Raw genomic sequence first — 18776 nt, 5'->3', positions numbered from 1 at the left:
CTAACATTTATTCAAGCTATTAATAGCAAACATATAGTCTGCCCTCTAGGCCAAGTTTTCTGAGATTACGCATTAGACCTACATTTTTTTTAAACACTCAGTTGAATATCAACCTAGAAATATGAATTTTTTTCGTATCTCGATTATAGAAAAATTATGCAAGAGGAAAGAGATGAATCAAAATATGTTAAAGCATACACAAATTAACAATCAAAAAAAGGCCTGCGCTGCTTTGGAATATAAATTCCATTTTTTACACAAGGATCATTTATATTTAAAAAACATTGAAATACAAGTGTATTAGTAGCCTAGCAGGAATGAGCAATATAGGCAATGACCTAACGACCAACTCCGACAGTAACTTATTTTGTTTGTTTTTGTTTGTGTATTTATAAGTCAAAGTCAAGGCCTATGAATATTACATCATAAGATTCGTTGGCCTTACTCTGGGTGCCACTTCATGATGTGCAAATATTCTCAATGTCTCTTGTTATTTCTTTGGTTGGTGAGGGAAGACAGCCTTTACGGACGTTAGACTATCCATTTGAACTGAGGAAATTGAATATATAATATGTAAGATGTTATTTTCACTTTCATAATTTTGTGTTCATATCACATGAATTACTCACTGACTATATAGGCAGCAAAAGCCAAACACTTGACTGTATTAATATATTGGGATGATTACATTGGTGGTTTATCCTGTAGCTTAATTCATTGTTATGTATGATTCATAATCACAATATGAATATTATAACTTACCATTCCTGTGTAGTGCAACTCATAATTGCAATTCGTGGTGGTAGGGTAACCCTGTCTGTAGTTCCTGTGGAAGAGAGGGGGTTACCTTGCTATGTCATGTCAAACTTTCAGTCCAATAGGAAAGCTACTCTCTACAAACTCAAACTTTCATTGGCGGACCGAGCCTCGGGGAGAAGCAACGTTTTGGAAGTCCGGCCCATGATTGTCTGGATTGAAATGTAAACCTGTCTCCGCTGCCATCAGGAAACACATCGCGGATTTGTCCTTCTCGCTACTATCGTAGTTTGGTTATCGCAGTAGCCTACCCGTCGCGGAGGAGAGCGAGGATTTGTGCTCCCCTAGACAGGTTTCCAGACACCAGCGAAACTGGACGCGGAACTAGACGGAAGGTATAACTCCGAGATCCCAATAATAATTTGTGGACTAAACGCAATGGGTAAGTTTATATGGAAACATTGTGTGCCGATGATAGAGTTAGTCTGTAACAGTCACTCGGCCCCGGGTATTCCTGCCTCAATTATGATTAGCCTATATTGCTTATAAGGCGATTGTATGGATACACCGAACAGTGGTTTTACGCTTCAGTTGGTTTTTACGATGGGATTTTCCAATGACCATTATTAGAAGCTGATTGGTAAAACTAGCCTATAGCATAGATATGCGTAAAACACATTTGTACTGCAACTGTATCTTGAAAGTAAAACACAACGATATTACAATGTAGCAGTATATTATGGACAAACTAAAAAATGCGCGGGGTTTTTATGAGCGACTGAAGTTAGGACATGTTTTTATTTTCATCACACGCTAAATTGGGTTTTACGCATCTGTTTTGAGTGTATTATAAAGACATACATATTCTATATACATCCCAATACATTTAAGACAATCTCATATGCTGTAAATAAGCATTTAATTCGTTCTTAACCGGGTGGAAACAACATTGCAGACCGCATTAGCATTTAGGCATGATTAACAACACTAGTCATAATAGGGCATTGTTGTGATTACAGGCTACTACAGCTACAAGTTGTCTAACTTAAGATGTGTGTTTCATTTAGCTGTCTCTGTATATGTTTCCATGACACCAGAGCCAGCCTTCGGAGAGGTGAACCAGCTCGGCGGTGTTTTCGTCAACGGCAGACCGCTACCCAACGCCATCCGGCTGCGGATTGTAGAGCTCGCTCAGCTGGGCATCAGACCTTGCGACATCAGCAGACAGCTCCGGGTGTCCCACGGGTGCGTCAGCAAGATACTGGCCCGGTATAATGAGACCGGCTCTATACTCCCGGGAGCGATCGGGGGCAGCAAGCCACGGGTCACCACGCCGTCAGTGGTCAAGCACATACGGACATACAAGCAGAGGGACCCGGGTATTTTCGCATGGGAGATCCGAGACAGGCTACTGGCTGATGGCGTTTGTGACAAATTTAATCTACCATCTGTGAGCTCCATCAGTCGGATCCTCCGCAACAAGATTGGCAATCTATCCCAGCAGAGCCAGTATGAGTCCAGCAAGCAGTCGTCTCACCAACCACCTCAACCAACGCTACCATACAACCACATATACTCGTATCCGACCCCCATCGGAGCCTCTGGAACCAAAGTACCGACTCCCCCAGGCATGCACTCCCTCCCTGGACACATGGCTATGCACAGGATATGGCCCTCATCGCACTCGGTAACAGATATTCTGGGGATTCGGTCGATAACAGAGCAACAAAGTAAGCATGATTTTTACTTTGGTACATGGGCAAAGAATTTGCTAATGGTTAAAATAAATAGGAAAACGCATGGGTCAGCAGGGGGTGCGGTGCGTGTGCGTACTTGGCGTGTCTGCGTGTGTACTTGCGTGTAGTGGGCCTTGTCGCAAGGTAGGCAGATGTGTAACTTTTTACATTTTGAGTTCTGCAGTTTTTTTTTATCAGGATCATTATTCTACTAATGAAATATAAAATAGCGAACGAAGTGCGAAAATGTATTGGCTTTCTAAGTTAGTGATGTGTTATTTGCTAGAACCGGTGAGTGCATGCATGTATTGGTAACGTTTAGTTCCTAGTTCAAACGGTTGCATTAAAACAGATGGTTGAAGGAAGGCTTGGGGCGGATGTGGAATATTAGTGGGATAACGAAGGGAAGGCGCAGCGGTGCACGAGGAGATGAACTCAAATCAAAATGAGGTGTTCAAAGCTTTGCCGTGTCTTGCAGCCACACATTTAGTTCTTGCCTTGCTTCAAATTCACACGCCTGCAATGCAGTTTCACACGTTTTTAGACTATCATAATGCTCCAATAGGCTAAACGGGCTATATTGAACTAGGCTACCGAAGGCCTGTGTTGTTGCGTAAAAGGCCCTATCTCAGTTTAGAGAACTTGTTTTTGTTAGTTACAGTCATGATTGGACAGTTCGTTTTCGCCATGTTACCACAAATACTATTATGTTTTGGAAACAATATAGCCTAAATAAATATGACCTTCAACAAATAAAAAATACATGGCTTTTCTTGTGAATAAGATTTTTAGGGACAACGTTTTTTGTTTCAGCTAGGAAAGTGTAAGATGTCAGTCGACCGCCTATGCGCATGTCATAACTGTGCATCTGTCAGAAGATAGAACGCTCTTGCGTCTCACCGCCTTGTAGGATAGAAACATGCCACTCTCCCTAGAGCTTGTATAATATAACTCTTTAGATACCAGAGGCCGCGGCCATTCCATGTCTTAACTTAACTCCGACAATCTAAACAACAAGGCTTCGCCCCTCAAACGCAGCGCAAAGCCGAACAAGAAATCCCGGGGAGGAATGTGTTCTCAAAGAATGCCTTTATAAACAATTTATGCATTTCCAAATTATTAGCAGATGTTTGCGGCAGGTTTTGAAAGCCGAAATAAGTATAATGTACACTGAATGACGTGAGGCCTTCTAGCGCCACGATTACTTCGCCAGCCTCGAGACTCCGGTTTTAATTTAGAAAAACTTGACTATGATATGGCCTATTATAGATCTGCTGTTGGGTTTACACAACAACATGGTGTGAATACTCAATACAGTAGGCATATTCTAAGACAAAGAGCGTAAAAAATATCACTAAGACGCAAATGGCGAGTACAGGCCTCATGCGTAAAACAATAGGCTTAGCGTAAAACTATAGGCTATGCGTAAAAAATTATATGAGTTGCATTTGGAATATGGCGATATTTTGAAAGGCATTGGTCATCAAATGGCACTGTCACACACACACACACACACACACACACACACACACACACACACACACACACACACACACACACACACACACACACACGACTCCAAGCCAGGCCTACCGCTCCATCAAGAACGGAAAATAACATACATCCTCCCTCGAAATAACCCAAGACAGCTTTATGTCAGCGAATGATTATTTAAGAAAAATACCCTAAAAAAAGACCCCAACCTTATAGACCTTCAACAAATATTTTAACAAATGTCTTTATGCACAAAACAGACAACTACAAGTAAAACTTGATTTGTTGAAAGAAAGTAAAGTGGGTCGAGAAAAAAATAATCGATTCAGTGGTCTTCTCAAGTTACAACACTGGTGGGCTTACTTTTCCTATTCTAAACTCTGGGAACCGTGTATAATATAATATCCATCACGTTCAAAGGGGGAACGGTTCAAGTAAATCTAATTTGTCCCCACAGGAAGACGGGCTTGGTTAAATGTTCCTGACCATTACACGAAAGAATCGTCTTACTGCATTCCTTTTAGCAATGAGCTGCTTCGGTTTGATCAGTAGGCTAAGGCAAAACCACACACATATACGGGTTTTCCAGGGTTCTGAGGAATTACTTCAGATCATGTAAATAGAGAAATGACTAGGACTAGGCGCCCTCTGCACAAAGCGAGTCTGCCTAATTCAGATTTGTCTAAACAGATGCAGAAACGCCTTTTAAGACAACCATAGCCCTAGCCATTTCTCTATTTACATGGTCGGATCTGAAGTCATTCCTAGCAAATGATGATCGTTACCATTTCAAGTATTCGTCGTATTTTTGCAGGATAACTTTTAGTCGGGGGTTTTGCTAAAAAAAGCTGTATAGTTTTGAGGTGAGATGAATTCCTACAATAGATGGGAGTGGTAGCGTGAAGTCTCTTCAGTTCATCTCCTCTGACTTCCCTCTCCTCTGTCTCTGTGTCTCTTTGCTTTGCTCCATGCAGTTAGTGACGGTTCGTCCTTTCCCAGCGCCAAACTAGAAGAATGGAGTGTTATAAACAGAACACATTTTCTGCCATCAGCAAGTTCTCAACTAGTCAATGGCGTGCAGCATAAACCACCGCATTCTATAGAACCTGAAGCAAAATGCACACAGGTAAAAGGAAACACCTCCTTTTCTATAGAATTCCATCCTTATCCATCTTTAGCCTAATTTGTGTTAATCACAAGGTCAAGTACAATATGATGACCTTCAAGTTTAGTGTCTCACACTTATTGTATAATCAATATACGAGTTGAGTATGCTTTCTTGGTGCTTTCAATCATATTGACACGCTAACTCCTTCTCTGGAGGTGGGCGGTATGCCTCTAGACAAGGCACCGACCACCGCAGTGTATAGGCTACTGTGGCTGGTTCTATTCGGCTACATAGGGCTATCGTGCTGTAAGATTGCTATTACATATTGTACTTTTGTGTGGCATATGTGTGGCACTGGCATATGATTGATTCAGTTCTGTGACAAATTAACCAATAACCTGGAACCTCCGGACCCATACATTTCCTTGCAGGTGATAGATATTGACATCTTGACATACAGTGCCTTCGGGAAGTATTCAGACCACATTCTGTTACATTACAATCTTATTCATTTTTTTTTGTTGAACATTCCATAATCTACATACAATACCCCATTATGACAAAGTGAAAACAGTTTTTTATTTTTTTATTTTAGCAAATGTATTACAAATAATAAACAGAAATACATAATAAAAATAATAAACAGAAATACTTGATTTACATAAGTATTCAGACCTTTTGCTATGTGACTCGAAATTGAGCTCTGGTGCATCCGGTTTCCATTGATCATCCTTGAGATGTTTGTACAACTTGATTGGAGTTCAACTGTGGTAAATTAAATTGATTGGACATGATTTGGAAAGGCACACACCTGTCTATATAAGGTCCCACAGTTGACAGGGCATGTCAGAGCAAAAACCAAGCAATTAGGTCGAAGGAATTGTCCGTAGAGCTCCGAGACAGGATTGTGTCGAGGTACAGATCTGGGGAAGGGTACCAACAAATGTCTGCAGCATTGAAGGTCCCCAAAAACACAGTGGCCTCCATCATTCTTAAATGGAAGAAGTTTGGAACCACCAATACTCTTCCTAAAGCTGGCCACCCGGCTAAACTGAGCAATCGGGGAGAAGAGCCTTGGCCAGGGAGGTGACCAAGAACCCAATGGTCACTCTGACAGAGCTCTAGAGTTCCTCTGTGGAGATGGGAGAAACTTACAGAAGGACAACCTTTTCTGCAACACTCTACCAAGCAGGCATTTATGGTAGTGGTCAGAAGGAAGCCACTTTTCAGTAAAAAGCACATGACAGCCCTCTTGGAGTTTGCCAAAAGGCGCCTAAAGATTCTCATTCCATAAGAAACAAGATTCTCTGGTCTGATGAAACCAAGCTTGAACTCTTTGGCCTAAATGCCAAGTGTCATTCACGTCTAGAGGAAACCTGGCAACATCCCTACGGTGAAGCGTGGTGGTGGCTGCATCATGCTGTTTGGATGTTTGTCAGCGGCAGCGACTGGGAGACTAGTCAGGATAGGGGCAAAGATGAACAGAGCGAAGTACAGAGAGATCCTTGATGAAAACCTGCTCCAGAGTGCTCAGGACCTCAGACTGGGGGAAGGTTCAACTTCCAACAGGACAATGACCCTAAGCACACAGCCAAAACAATGCAGGAGTGGCTTCGGGACAAGTCTCTAAATGTCCTTGAGTGGCCCAGCCAGAGCCCGGACATGAACCTGATCAAACATCTCTGGAGAGACCTGAAAATAGCTGTGCAGCGACGCTCCCCATCCAACCTGATAGAGCTTAAGAGGATCTGCAGAGAAGAATGAGAGAAAGTCCCCAAATACAGGTGTGCCAAGCTTGCAGCGTCATACCCAACAAGACTCGATGCTGTAATCGCTGCCAAAGGTGCTTCAACAAAGTGCTGAATAAAGGGTCTGAATACTTATGTAAATGTGATGTGTCTGATTTTTTAAAAACATTTGCAAAAATGTCTAAAAAACCTATTTTACTTTGTCATTATGGGGTATTGTGTGTAGATTGACGAAGGAAAAAACTATTTAATCAATTTTAGAATAAGGCTGTAATGTAACAAAACGTGGAAAAATATCAAGGGGTCTGAATACCTTCCGAAGGCACTGTGTATGATGTGCATCTGAATAGACCAACTTTTCCGTACTAAAAAATATTGCAGTCAGAGTGCAGTATAACTGCAGTACACTGCAGTATAACTGCAGCATGCTGAAAATAACTTCATCCAAACTAACACCGTTTTTTTACTGCAGTAATTTTTCAGTGTTACTGTCAGTTAGAGTGCAGTTAGAGTGCAGTTACTGCAGTTGTTAAACTGCTAAAAAAATGGAAGGGTTGTAGAGTTCTGTTTGAATGAAACTTTAAATATAGCGATATTCCATAGCCAAATGTTGTATGGGGGTAACACATTTAATTAGCAAATTTTTTCAGCAAAAGCTTGTTATTTTGTACTTTGCAGCCACTTGCCTTTATCTTATAAGATTTAGGGATATCAATGAAGAAAAATAAACTAGACTTCCCAAGTCCCTATATTTTCTACCAGTTAACTTGACCAGAGGAAACAAGTCATCTTGCGGCAGGTATCCTAGTGGTTAGAGCGTTGTTGCTGGATCCAATCCCCGAGCTAACAAGGTAAAAATCTGTCGTTCTGCCCCTGAACAAGGCAGTTAACCCACTGTTGTCCGGTAGGCCGTCATTGTAAATACGAATTTGTTCTTAAAAATAAATTGGACACGTTTCTACATGAATATTATATTTTCATTCAAGAAGAGAAAATCAATTGGCACAAAACAGAAAGACACACCTATTGACAGATTAAGATAATCATAACAGTCATCGGAGAATTAAAAAAATATATATTTTATTTTTGTGTGTAATTGTAGTATATTTTATGCTGACTTCCTAATTGCATGGCATTTCCGTATTGTCTTAACCAACGTGCTATAATGACTAATATTAGGCCTAATGTAAATGAATAACAAGACTGGTTTAAATAATTCAAACGTAATGACACGTTTATATATTTTGGCCAGGGTACTAGGCTACATTTATGTTAACAATTAACCTCCAATAATGATTTGCACGCTGATCTAATAGAAGTTGAAAGGTATTGCTGAAATTGTGGGTAAATTTCATCGACGCTTATCCCACTAATAGGCCTAGTCGAATAACATATGATATTTTTTGTGTGTATAAACGTATTTTAATTCCAAAAGTTTCACAAAGAACATCTCACTAAACTCGGTGTTAGTCTTGTGTTAGAAAATATGGTGCATTTTATGTTGGATAATATATCGACTGCAAGGGTGCAAACAACGTGTGAGGTGGAGGACACAGAGTGTGAGTGCGAGCGTGCATGAGTGATATAGTATGTGTGAGCGAGGAAGTGAGAGGGGGAGTCATGCGTACTTCGTTTGATATATCGTCGGGGGCACGCGAGATAATGCCAAAACTAATCCCGGGGTCTTGACGCCCATAACGCCTAGTGGAAAAAGGCCCACGGACCTTTTCAAATTGTATAATGTGAAGTGAATTGATCGATATTCAAGTATGGTGTTGTCAAATGTATGTGATGTTTTGTTGTTTATACATGCAGCATTGAAACCACCCTTGAGACCAAAAGACTGGCGAGTTATTATCAGTTGATGATACATGGAGACCTCGATTTTTTCAATAGATTACCGTTTGATGCATCAACGGTGACAAATTATGCAGAAAAACACATGCGGTGGGGATATAACTCGTTCAGATAAAAAAAAATGTATGCCTAATGCCTTTTTCAGATAGTCTATACATGGCATAATCAGCCATAGGTCAAGTTATTTTTTAGATGATTACTTTATTTTATTCCAATGTTTCAATAAGCAAATTATTTAGTTTTGAGATGTTGTATGTCAAAGTCTGATCTAAAGCCATCATCAGAATATAAGAACTACTTATAATACGAGACATTTGAAACTATTCGGATTGCAAATCGTGCGGTTTTAATCGATTCGAACGCCCCATTTTCAATGTGTGGCTTTCTCTGCCTGCAACAGGCTGCTATAGGCCTATAGTTGTCAACGGGACTTCATTTGATGATGATAAACTAGGCCTACTGATGTACTAAATCCTTTCAAATTGGGGCATATAGACCCATATTTAAAAGCACTATACACACTGCAGTCGGCACGCACTTTCAAAACACAACGGAACACGCCCGCCCTCTCCCTACCCACATCGACAGTCCCCCTTATAATAAAAGTAGACTTCTGGCGACTGAATTAAGGAGTGGGGATTTCAAAAAGCTGAAGAATTCATTATGTCCAAATAAAACTTTTGCTAAAATAATGTTGTTTTTTCTTTGTTCAAGTGTCAGCGAACAGGCTATGCAACTGCAATGGCACAGCTATTTACTGATGAGAAACATGAATAAATAACTCCTTCCCAATGACAGGTCAATGAAGCATGTATAGATTAATAACAAATATTATATATTTTTTTTTTATCGAACCCACACGCAAACATTTGAAAATAATCAAAAACATTTACAATGAATTCAAGATGTATACTATTTTTTTTGGCTACAGTACATGCATGCAGTGCCTGACGTTCTCTTAACGGTAGGCCTACTTGAGTTGTCCCAGTCACGCGCCCACGGGGCAGGGTGTATCATGTCACTCTTTGGAAAAATAATTGGATCATTACATTTCAATTTAAGGTAACTACACGCATATTCACAAACAACGCCGGCGGCTCGGATGTAATCTTTAAATGCCTTTCTTACGTGCCAGTAGTCCAGAGTCTATAGGATCGTTTTCATCAGACATAATAGCAACATAGCAAAGACCATTAGGTTTTGACTGACATGTTGGATACCACGGCATTTTCCCTACAATTCTGATTTATTAGCCTATTAGGCTAAACCATTTTATGCATTTAAATGTGGTCTACTGTTGTCTAAATACCTCGAGATTGGATTAGAATAAATATGATAAAATATGTATTATTGTTATTTCAATGATCCTCATCTGTCGGCCTATTCAGTGGGCGCCTATTCCAATTTAAATTTCCTTTATCTGTCAATATAGGCTATTTGTGATTAATCTCAGGTATGCCGTCTTGTATAACATGATGGCATGAAAACGATAAACAAAAATAAAGTAAATTATGTAACGAAATAAAAAACTAGAATTCAATTGGTAATCTTGCCTTTTTCCATTTGACAGAATTGACTGTAGAATGATAGCCATTAAAATAACTATTGAGAGCCACAAACAAGCAAGTCTGACTTCACATTTAATACTTATGAATAAAGGAGGGGGAAAAAAAGTTGGCCTATACGAAAAACAAGTCGTGTAGAATATCAGGATTCGATAAAACTGAATTTATTCATGTGACGTGTGCACATTGATTTATCAATATCCAACACCGGGAAAATAATTGTACCAAATGAAGATATGTGCAACATGGGCTATGTAGGCTAGGCTACTTTATTAACTATTTATTAGCTTTAAAATCATTTCAATATCTTTAAAAAACTAAACATTAAATTAAGGCTATGTAGGCCTATGGAAAACATTCAGTAGGAGAACATTAGATAGGTTAACCGTAAACTAAAATGCCATGATGTAAGTAGGCCAACGGCATTTTGCTTCGTGATATACAAAACATCCCTTAAATATAGGCCTAGGGTCCGTAAAAACTAAAAGAGTTTAGAGTAATGCACGCGCATCGTCTGTAAATGTCCATCGAAAGAAAAAATAATATAGGCATTGGGTCTTATGTCGAGGAATTCCTGGCCAAATACTATACAGCAACGAAAATGATCTCTCTTCCGCAGAAACCATTCTGATTCCCATAAGTCATAGAATAGACCACACATGGATATAATATCTAAGGCAAAGTGTTGAAACAATTTGGTGAATTCTCAAAGTTATTTTTTGTCATGGTTCCAAAACGTTGCTCATGCTTGTTTAACCCTCTGTACATTTCTTTCCCCTTTCTCTTGTTCATTTCTGTCATCCCACATCTCCTCTCTCCTCCCTCTCAACAAAACCTACACTTCTCCAAATGCCTATTTTATTCTGTCCACGTTCACCCTCTCTTCTCCTATCTCACCTGTCACCTCTCTACCATTAACCTACAGTACAGTACATTTTAGCTCAACCCTAAGCCTCACCATAACTCTCACTTCTCCCTTTCTCCTTTTCCTCATCTCTCTCCAGTCCCCTTCCCTCGATGACCACCTACACCATATTTCCCTAATGCCTCTTCTCCTCCCCTTCTGTCTTTCTCCTCTCTCTCTACCTCTACATCTACCTCTCTGTAACCTGTTCTCTCTCTACCTCTCTGTAACCTGTTCTCTCTCTACCTCTCTGTAACCTGTTCTCTCTCTCTACCTCTACATCTCTGTAACCTGTTAATCTCTCTCTCTCTCTCTCTCTCTCTCTCTCTCTCTCTCTCTCTCTCTCTCTCTCTCTCTCTCTCTCTCTCTCTCTCTCTCTACCTCTACCTCTCTGTAACCTGTTCTCTCTCTCTCTCTCTCTCTCTCTCTCTCTCTCTACCTCTACCTCTCTGTAACCTGTTCTCTCTCTCTCTCTCTACCTCTCTGTAACCTGTTCTCTCTCTCTCTCTCTACCTCTCTGTAACCTGTTCTCTCTCTCTCTCTACCTCTACCTCTCTGTAACCTGTTCTCCCTCTCTCTCTCTCTCTCTCTCTCTCTCTCTCTCTCTCTCTACCTCTACCTCTCTGTAACCTGTTCTCTCTCTACCTCTACCTCTCTGTAACCTGTTCTCTCTCTCTCTCTCTCTACCTCTCTGTAACCTGTTCTCTCTCTCTACCTCTACGTAACCTGTTCTCTCTCTACCTCTACATAACCTGTTCTCTCTTTCTACCTCTACCTCTCTGTAACCTGTTCTCTCTCTCTCTCTCTCTCTCTACCTCTACGTAACCTGTTCTCTCTCTCTACCTCTACCTCTCTGTAACCTGTTCTCTCTCTCTCTCTCTACCTCTACCTCTCTGTAACCTGCTCTCTCTCTCTCTCTACCTCTACCTCTCTGTAACCTGTTCTCTCTCTCTCTCTCTCTCTCTCTCTCTCTCTCTCTCTCTACCTCTACCTCTCTGTAACCTGTTCTCTCTCTCTCTCTCTCTCTCTACCTCTACCTCTCTGTAACCTGTTCTCTCTCTCTACCTCTACCTCTCTGTAACCTGTTCTCTCTCTCTCTCTCTACCTCTCTGTAACCTGTTCTCTCTCTCTACCTCTATGTAACCTGTTCTCTCTCTCTCTCTCTACCTCTACCTCTCTGTAACCTGTTCTCTCTCTCTCTCTCTACCTCTACGTAACCTGTTCTCTCTCTCTACCTCTACCTCTCTGTAACATATTCTCTCTCTCTCTCTCTCCCTCTCTCTCTCTCTCTACCTCTACCTCTCTGTAACCTGTTCTCTCTCTCTCTCTCTCTCTCTCTCTCTCTCTCTCTCTCTCTCTCTCTACCTCTACCTCTCTGTAACCTGTTCTCTCTCTCTCTCTGCCTCTACCTCTCTGTAACCTGTTCTCTCTCTCTCTCTACCTCTACCTCTACCTCTCTGTAACCTGTTCTCTCTACCTCTACCTCTCTGTAACCTGTTCTCTCTCTCTACCTCTACCTCTCTGTAACCTGTTCTCTCTCCCTCTACCTCTATCTCTGTAACCTGTTCTCTCTCTACATCTACCTCTCTGTAACCTGTTCTCTCTCTCTCTCTCTCTACCTCTCTGTAACCTGTTCTCTCTCTCTACCTCTACGTAACCTGTTCTCTCTCTACCTCTACATAACCTGTTCTCTCTCTCTACCTCTACCTCTCTGTAACCTGTTCTCTCTCTCTCTCTCTCTACCTTTACGTAACCTGTTCTCTCTCTCTACCTCTACCTCTCTGTAACCTGTTCTCTCTCTCTCTCTCTCTCTCTCTCTCTCTCTCTCTCTACCTCTACCTCTCTGTAACCTGTTCTCTCTCTCTCTCTACCTCTACCTCTCTGTAACCTGTTCTCTCTCTCTCTCTACCTCTACCTCTCTGTAACCTGTTCTCTCTCTCTCTCTACCTCTACCTCTCTGTAACCTGTTCTCTCTCCCTCTACCTCTATCTCTCTGTAACCTGTTCTCTCTCTACATCTACCTCTCTGTAACCTGTTCTCGCTCTCTCTCTACCTCTACCTCTACCTCTCTGTAACCTGTTCTCTCTACCTCTACCTCTCTGTAACCTGTTCTCTCTCTACATCTACCTCTCTGTAACCTGTTCTCTCTCTCTACCTCTACCTCTCTGTAACCTGTTCTCTCTCTCTCTCTACCTCTATCTCTCTGTAACCTGTTCTCTTTCTCTACCTCTACCTCTCTGTAACCTGTTCTCTCTCTCTCTCTCTCTACCTCTATCTCTCTGTAACCTGTTCTCTCTCTACCTCTACCTCTCTGTAACCTGTTCTCTCTCTCTCTACCTCTACCTCTCTGTAACCTGTTCTCTCTCTCTACCTCTATGTAACCTGTTCTCTCTCTCTACCTCTCTGTAACCTGTCCCCCCCCCCCTCTCTCTCTCTCTGTCTCTCTCTCTCTCTCTCTCTCTCTACGCTGGTCTCTCTCTACCTCAGTCTAACCTAGTCTCTCCTCTCTCTACCTGACACTGCCTCTGTCTAACACGGTATCTCCTCTCTTTCTACCTCACTCTACCTCTGTCTAACCTGGTCTCTCTCAGTCTAACCTAGTCTCTTCTCCCTCTACCTGACTCTACCTCTGTCTAACCAGGTCTCTCCTCTCTCTACCTCACTCTACCTCTGTCTAACCTGGTCTCTCCTCTCTCTACCTCACACTCTCTCTCTCTCTCTCTCTCTCTCTCTCTCTCTCTCTCTCTCTCTCTCTCTCTACCTCACTCTCCCAGTCTAACCTAGTCTCTCCTCTCTCTACCTGACTCTACCTCTGTTTAACCAGGTCTCTCCTCTCTCTCTACCTCACTCTACCTCTGTCTAACCTGGTCTCTCCTCTCTCTACCTCTCTCTTTCTACCTAGCTCTATCTCAGTCTAACCTGGTCTCTCTCTCTCTACTTCACTCTACCTGACTCTACCTCTATCTAACCTGGTCTCTCCTCTCTCTCTACCTCACTCTACCTTAGTCTAACCTGGTCTCTCTCTCTCTACCTGACTCTACCTCTATCTAACCTGGTCTCTCCTCTCTCTCTCTACCTCACTCTATCGCTGTCTAACCAGGTCTCTTCTCTCTCTACCTTACTCTACCTCTGTCTAACATGATCTCTCTCTACCGCACTCTAACTCAGTCTAACCTGGTCACTCTCTCTCTACCTGACTCTACCTGACTCTAACTCTATCTAACCAGGTCTCTCTCCACTTTCTCTAACTCAGTCTAACCTAGTCTCTCCTCTCTCTACCTCACTCTACCTCAGTCTAACCTGGTCTCTCCTCTCTCTACCTGACTCTAACTCTGTCTAACCTGGTCTCTCTCCTCTTTCTCTAACTCTGTCTAACCAGGTCTCTCTCCTCTTTTTCCAACTCTGTCTAACCTGGTCTCTCCTCTCTCTACCTCACTCTCTCTCTCTCTCTCTCTCTCTCTACCTCACTCTCCCAGTCTAACCTAGTCTCTCCTCTCTCTACCTGACTCTACCTCTGTTTAACCAGGTCTCTCCTCTCTCTCTCTACCTCACTCTACCTCTGTCTAACCTGGTCTCTCCTCTCTCTACCTCTCTCTTTCTACCTAGCTCTATCTCAGTCTAACCTGGTCTCTCTCTCTCTACCTCACTCTACCTGACTCTACCTCTATCTAACCTGGTCTCTCCTCTCTCTCTACCTCACTCTACCTTAGTCTAACCTGGTCTCTCTCTCTCTACCTGACTCTACCTCTATCTAACCTGGTCTCTCCTCTCTCTCTCTACCTCACTCTATCGCTGTCTAACCAGGTCTCTTCTCTCTCTACCTTACTCTACCTCTGTCTAACATGATCTCTCTCTACCGCACTCTAACTCAGTCTAACCTGGTCACTCTCTCTACCTGACTCTAACTCTGTCTAACCAGGTCTCTCTCCTCTTTTTCCAACTCTGTCTAACCTGGTCTCTCTCCTCTTTCTCCAACTCTGTCTAACCTGGTCTCTCTCCACTTTCTCCAACTCTGTCTAACCTGGTGTCTCTCCTCTTTCTCTAACTCTGTCTAACCAGGTCTCTCTCCTCTTTCTCTAACTCTGTCTAACCAGGTCTCTCTCCTCTTTCTCTAACTCTGTCTAACCTGGTCTCTCTCCTCTTTCTCTAACTCTGTCTAACCTGGTCTCTCTCCTCTTTCTCTAACTCTGTCTAACCAGGTCTCTCTCCTCTTTCTCTAACTCTGTCTAACCAGGTCTCTCTCCTCTTTTTCCAACTCTGTCTAACCTGGTCTCTCTCCTCTTTCTCCAACTCTGTCTAACCTGGTCTCTCTCCTCTTTCTCCAACTCTGTCTAACCTGGTGTCTCTCCTCTTTCTCTAACTCTGTCTAACCAGGTCTCTCTCCTCTTTCTCTAACTCTGTCTAACCAGGTCTCTCTCCTCTTTCTCTAACTCTGTCTAACCTGGTCTCTCTCCTCTTTCTCTAACTCTGTCTAACCTGGTCTCTCTCCTCTTTCTCTAACTCTGTCTAACCAGGTCTCTCTCCTCTTTCTCTTACTCTGTCTAACCAGGTCTCTCTCCTCTTTCTCCAACTCTGTCTAACCTGGTCTCTCTCCTCTTTCTCCAACTCTGTCTAACCAGGTCTCTCTCCTCTTTCTCCAACTCTGTCTAACCAGGTCTCTCTCCTCTTTCTCTAACTCTGTCTAACCAGGTCTCTCTCCTCTTTCTCCAACTCTGTCTAACCTGGTCTCTCTCCTCTTTCTCCAACTCTGTCTAACCAGGTCTCTCTCCTCTTTCTCCAACTCTGTCTAACCAGGTCTCTCCCCTCTTTCTCTAACTCTGTCTAACCTGGTGTCTCTCATCTTTCTCTAACTCTGTCTAACCAGGTCCTTCTCCTCTTTCTCTAACTCTGTCTAACCAGGTCTCTCTCCTCTTTCTCTAACTCTGTCTAACCTGGTCTCTCTCCTCTTTCTCTAACTCTGTCTAGCCTGGTCTCTCTCCTCTTTCTCTAACTCTGTCTAACCAGGTCTCTCTCCTCTTTCTCTAACTCTGTCTAACCAGGTCTCTCTCCTCTTTCTCTAACTCTGTCTAACCAGGTCTCTCTCCTCTTTATCTAACTCTGTCTAACCAGGTCTCTCTCCTCTTTCTCTAACTCTGTCTAACCAGGTCTCTCTCCTCTTTCTCTAACTCTGTCTAACCAGGTCTCTCTCCTCTTTCTCTAACTCTGTCTAACCAGGTCTCTCTCCTCTTTCTCTAACTCTGTCTAACCAGGTCTCTCTCCTCTTTCTCTAACTCTGTCTAACCAGGTCTCTCTCCTCTTTCTCTAACTCTGTCTAACCAGGTCTCTCTCCTCTTTCTCTAACTCTGTCTAACCAGGTCTCTCTCCTCTTTCTCTAACTCTGTCTAACCAGGTCTCTCTCCTCTTTCTCTAACTCTGTCTAACCAGGTCTCTCTCCTCTTTATCTAACTCTGTCTAACCAGGTCTCTCTCCTATTTCTCTAACTCTGTCTAACCAGGTCTCTCTCCTCTTTCTCTAACTCTGTCTAACCAGGTCTCTCTCCTCTTTCTCTAACTCTGTCTAACCAGGTCTCTCTCCTCTTTCTCTAACTCTGTCTAACCAGGTCTCTCTCCTCTTTCTCTAACTCTGTCTAACCAGGTCTCTCTCCTCTTTCTCTAATTCTGTCTAACCAGGTCTCTCTCCTCTTTCTCTAACCCTGTCTAACCAGGTCTCTCTCCTCTTTCTCTAACTCTGTCTAACCAGGTCTCTCCTTTCTCGCTGGTCCTCACTCCACCTCTGTCTAATCTGGTCTCCCTGTGTCTCTATCTATCTCTCTCTCTCTGACACAAAGTGTCTTGCCCAAGCACAGTGAACCGTTATGTTGCTCTCTACCTACCTCACCTTGTTTCTCTCCTCCCTATCTATTGTCTCACCATCTCTCTCCCCTCTCTCTCCCATCTCTCTCCCTTCTCCCTGACAGATGCAGAGTGGTTTTCCCACAGTGAACAGTTATGTCACAGCGCCCAGTATCCCGGCCTACCCCCCCCCCACCCCAGTGTCGCCCTACATGGGGTACAGCGCCACCACGTCGGCCTATGTGACCGGTCCCACATGGCAGCCGCCCAGTGGCAGTGCTCTCTCTCACCACAGCTGTGACAATATTGCCTCCTCGCTGGCCTTCAAGGGTATGACAGCCCACCACCGTGACACACTCCACCCCCACACCGTCAGCGCCTCAGCACTGTAGAACACAGGCAGACGGGCGAATGGACGGACAGAGAGACAGAGGTGGGAGAGAGAGAGGGAAGAAGAGGGGGAGAAGAACAGACAGACGGGCAGATTGAGAGAAAAGAGGATGACAGAAGGAGAAATGGAGAGATGAGTCCTCTCTTACGATGGGTCCCGTGTCAGCTCATCACAAACAATCACCTCTCTGTATTTAAATGAAGGACCTCACCGAGGAGAAATATCAATCACAACATTCTCTTCCTTATAACATGTTGTGGAGAACTCAAGTTAACACACCGTTAAAGACAGGACATGGAAGGAAAGGTTTGCCACACTTTCTACAGTATCTACAGACATGACACTGTCTGTTTGTTGTCCAGCAGACAGCTCACGGGACAGGTCAGGTCAGGTGTATTGAAGGACTGACTGACTGACTGACTGGGGATGGGGGACATTGTGCCATCCTCATCAACAGCTTGTCTCTTAAACCCATTTTTGAACACTTCTCTGCAAATGTTATTAGAGACAAGGGGCTAAAGCAGGCTGTGACGATCTAAACCAGCAGGAAAACAACGGTTTGCATTTAAGTGTTTCAGGGTGAAATCAACTGCCATTATTTTGGATGTTTGTATTTTTTCTTTTTTGTTTGTGTTCTGTTTTTTTTATAAACTCAACAGTCTCAATATTGAACATTGTTTTTTCACTTCTCAACATAAATGTAATGCAACGCTTCAGAGAAGTTATCCTAATGTTTATTTATTAGACTGACTAAGGTACTGCGGTTAAACAAAGTGCAGTTATTACATCATATGGGGAACGTTCCCTAATGTTTAAGACTACATTATGGTAGAACAGTAAAAAGCTGCAGTTCCAAAACATGCACAATGAAATTGAATGTATCTGAATTAAAATAATTGTTTGGATTGTTACCTGATTTTTCTGAATTGTTGCGGTTGTTTCAGAAACTTTAGAAACTCAAGTGAAAGTAGTATTATTTGTTAGGCTATTTGTTAGGCTACAACTTTAGCATCAGAATGGCATAAAATCTACAATAGGGTATTTACAATAACTTCTCAATACAACACATTCTGTGCGTGTTACTTATTGTTGCCATCTTAATGTTCGCTTGACATGAAAGAAAAATGTTGCGTAGGGATGTCATGGCTGGGTGGTTTACTCAGGCTACGGCTGGGTGGTATACTCAGGCTACGGCTGGGTGGTATACTCAGGCTACGGCTGGGTGGTATACTCAGGCTACGGCTGGGTGGTATACTCAGGCTACGGCTGGGTGGTATACTCAGGCTACGGCTGGGTGGTATACTCAGGCTACGGCTGGGTGGTATACTCAGGCTACGGCTGGGTGGTATACTCAGGCTACGGCTGGGTAAAACGTTGCAAGGTTGC

General features: G+C 42.7%; 1 protein-coding gene across 4 annotated transcripts; it reads left to right on the top strand.

Annotated features, from left to right (window-relative positions):
• Positions 1-1020: 1020 nt before the first annotated feature.
• Positions 1021-18251, top strand: LOC139383473 (paired box protein Pax-9-like). 4 transcript variants are annotated; one of them, XM_071128026.1, is made up of 3 exons: positions 1021-1198; positions 1854-2443; positions 17125-18251. In XM_071128026.1, the coding sequence occupies exons 1-3, from the start codon at positions 1195-1197 to the stop codon at positions 17389-17391; spliced, it is 861 nt and encodes a 286-aa protein (XP_070984127.1). In that variant the 5' UTR covers positions 1021-1194; the 3' UTR covers positions 17392-18251. The 4 variants fall into 4 exon arrangements, with proteins under 4 accessions (XP_070984127.1, XP_070984126.1, XP_070984128.1 ...); XM_071128025.1 differs by having other exon boundaries at positions 1824-2443; XM_071128027.1 differs by having other exon boundaries at positions 1824-2486; positions 17125-17419.
• The last annotated feature ends 525 nt before the right edge of the window (positions 18252-18776 follow it).

Source organism: Oncorhynchus clarkii, chromosome 25, assembly GCF_045791955.1.
Source record: "Oncorhynchus clarkii lewisi isolate Uvic-CL-2024 chromosome 25, UVic_Ocla_1.0, whole genome shotgun sequence".
NCBI lineage: Eukaryota > Metazoa > Chordata > Actinopteri > Salmoniformes > Salmonidae > Oncorhynchus > Oncorhynchus clarkii.
Note: the sequence above shows the minus strand (reverse complement) of the source record. Positions and strands in the feature narration are given on the sequence as shown.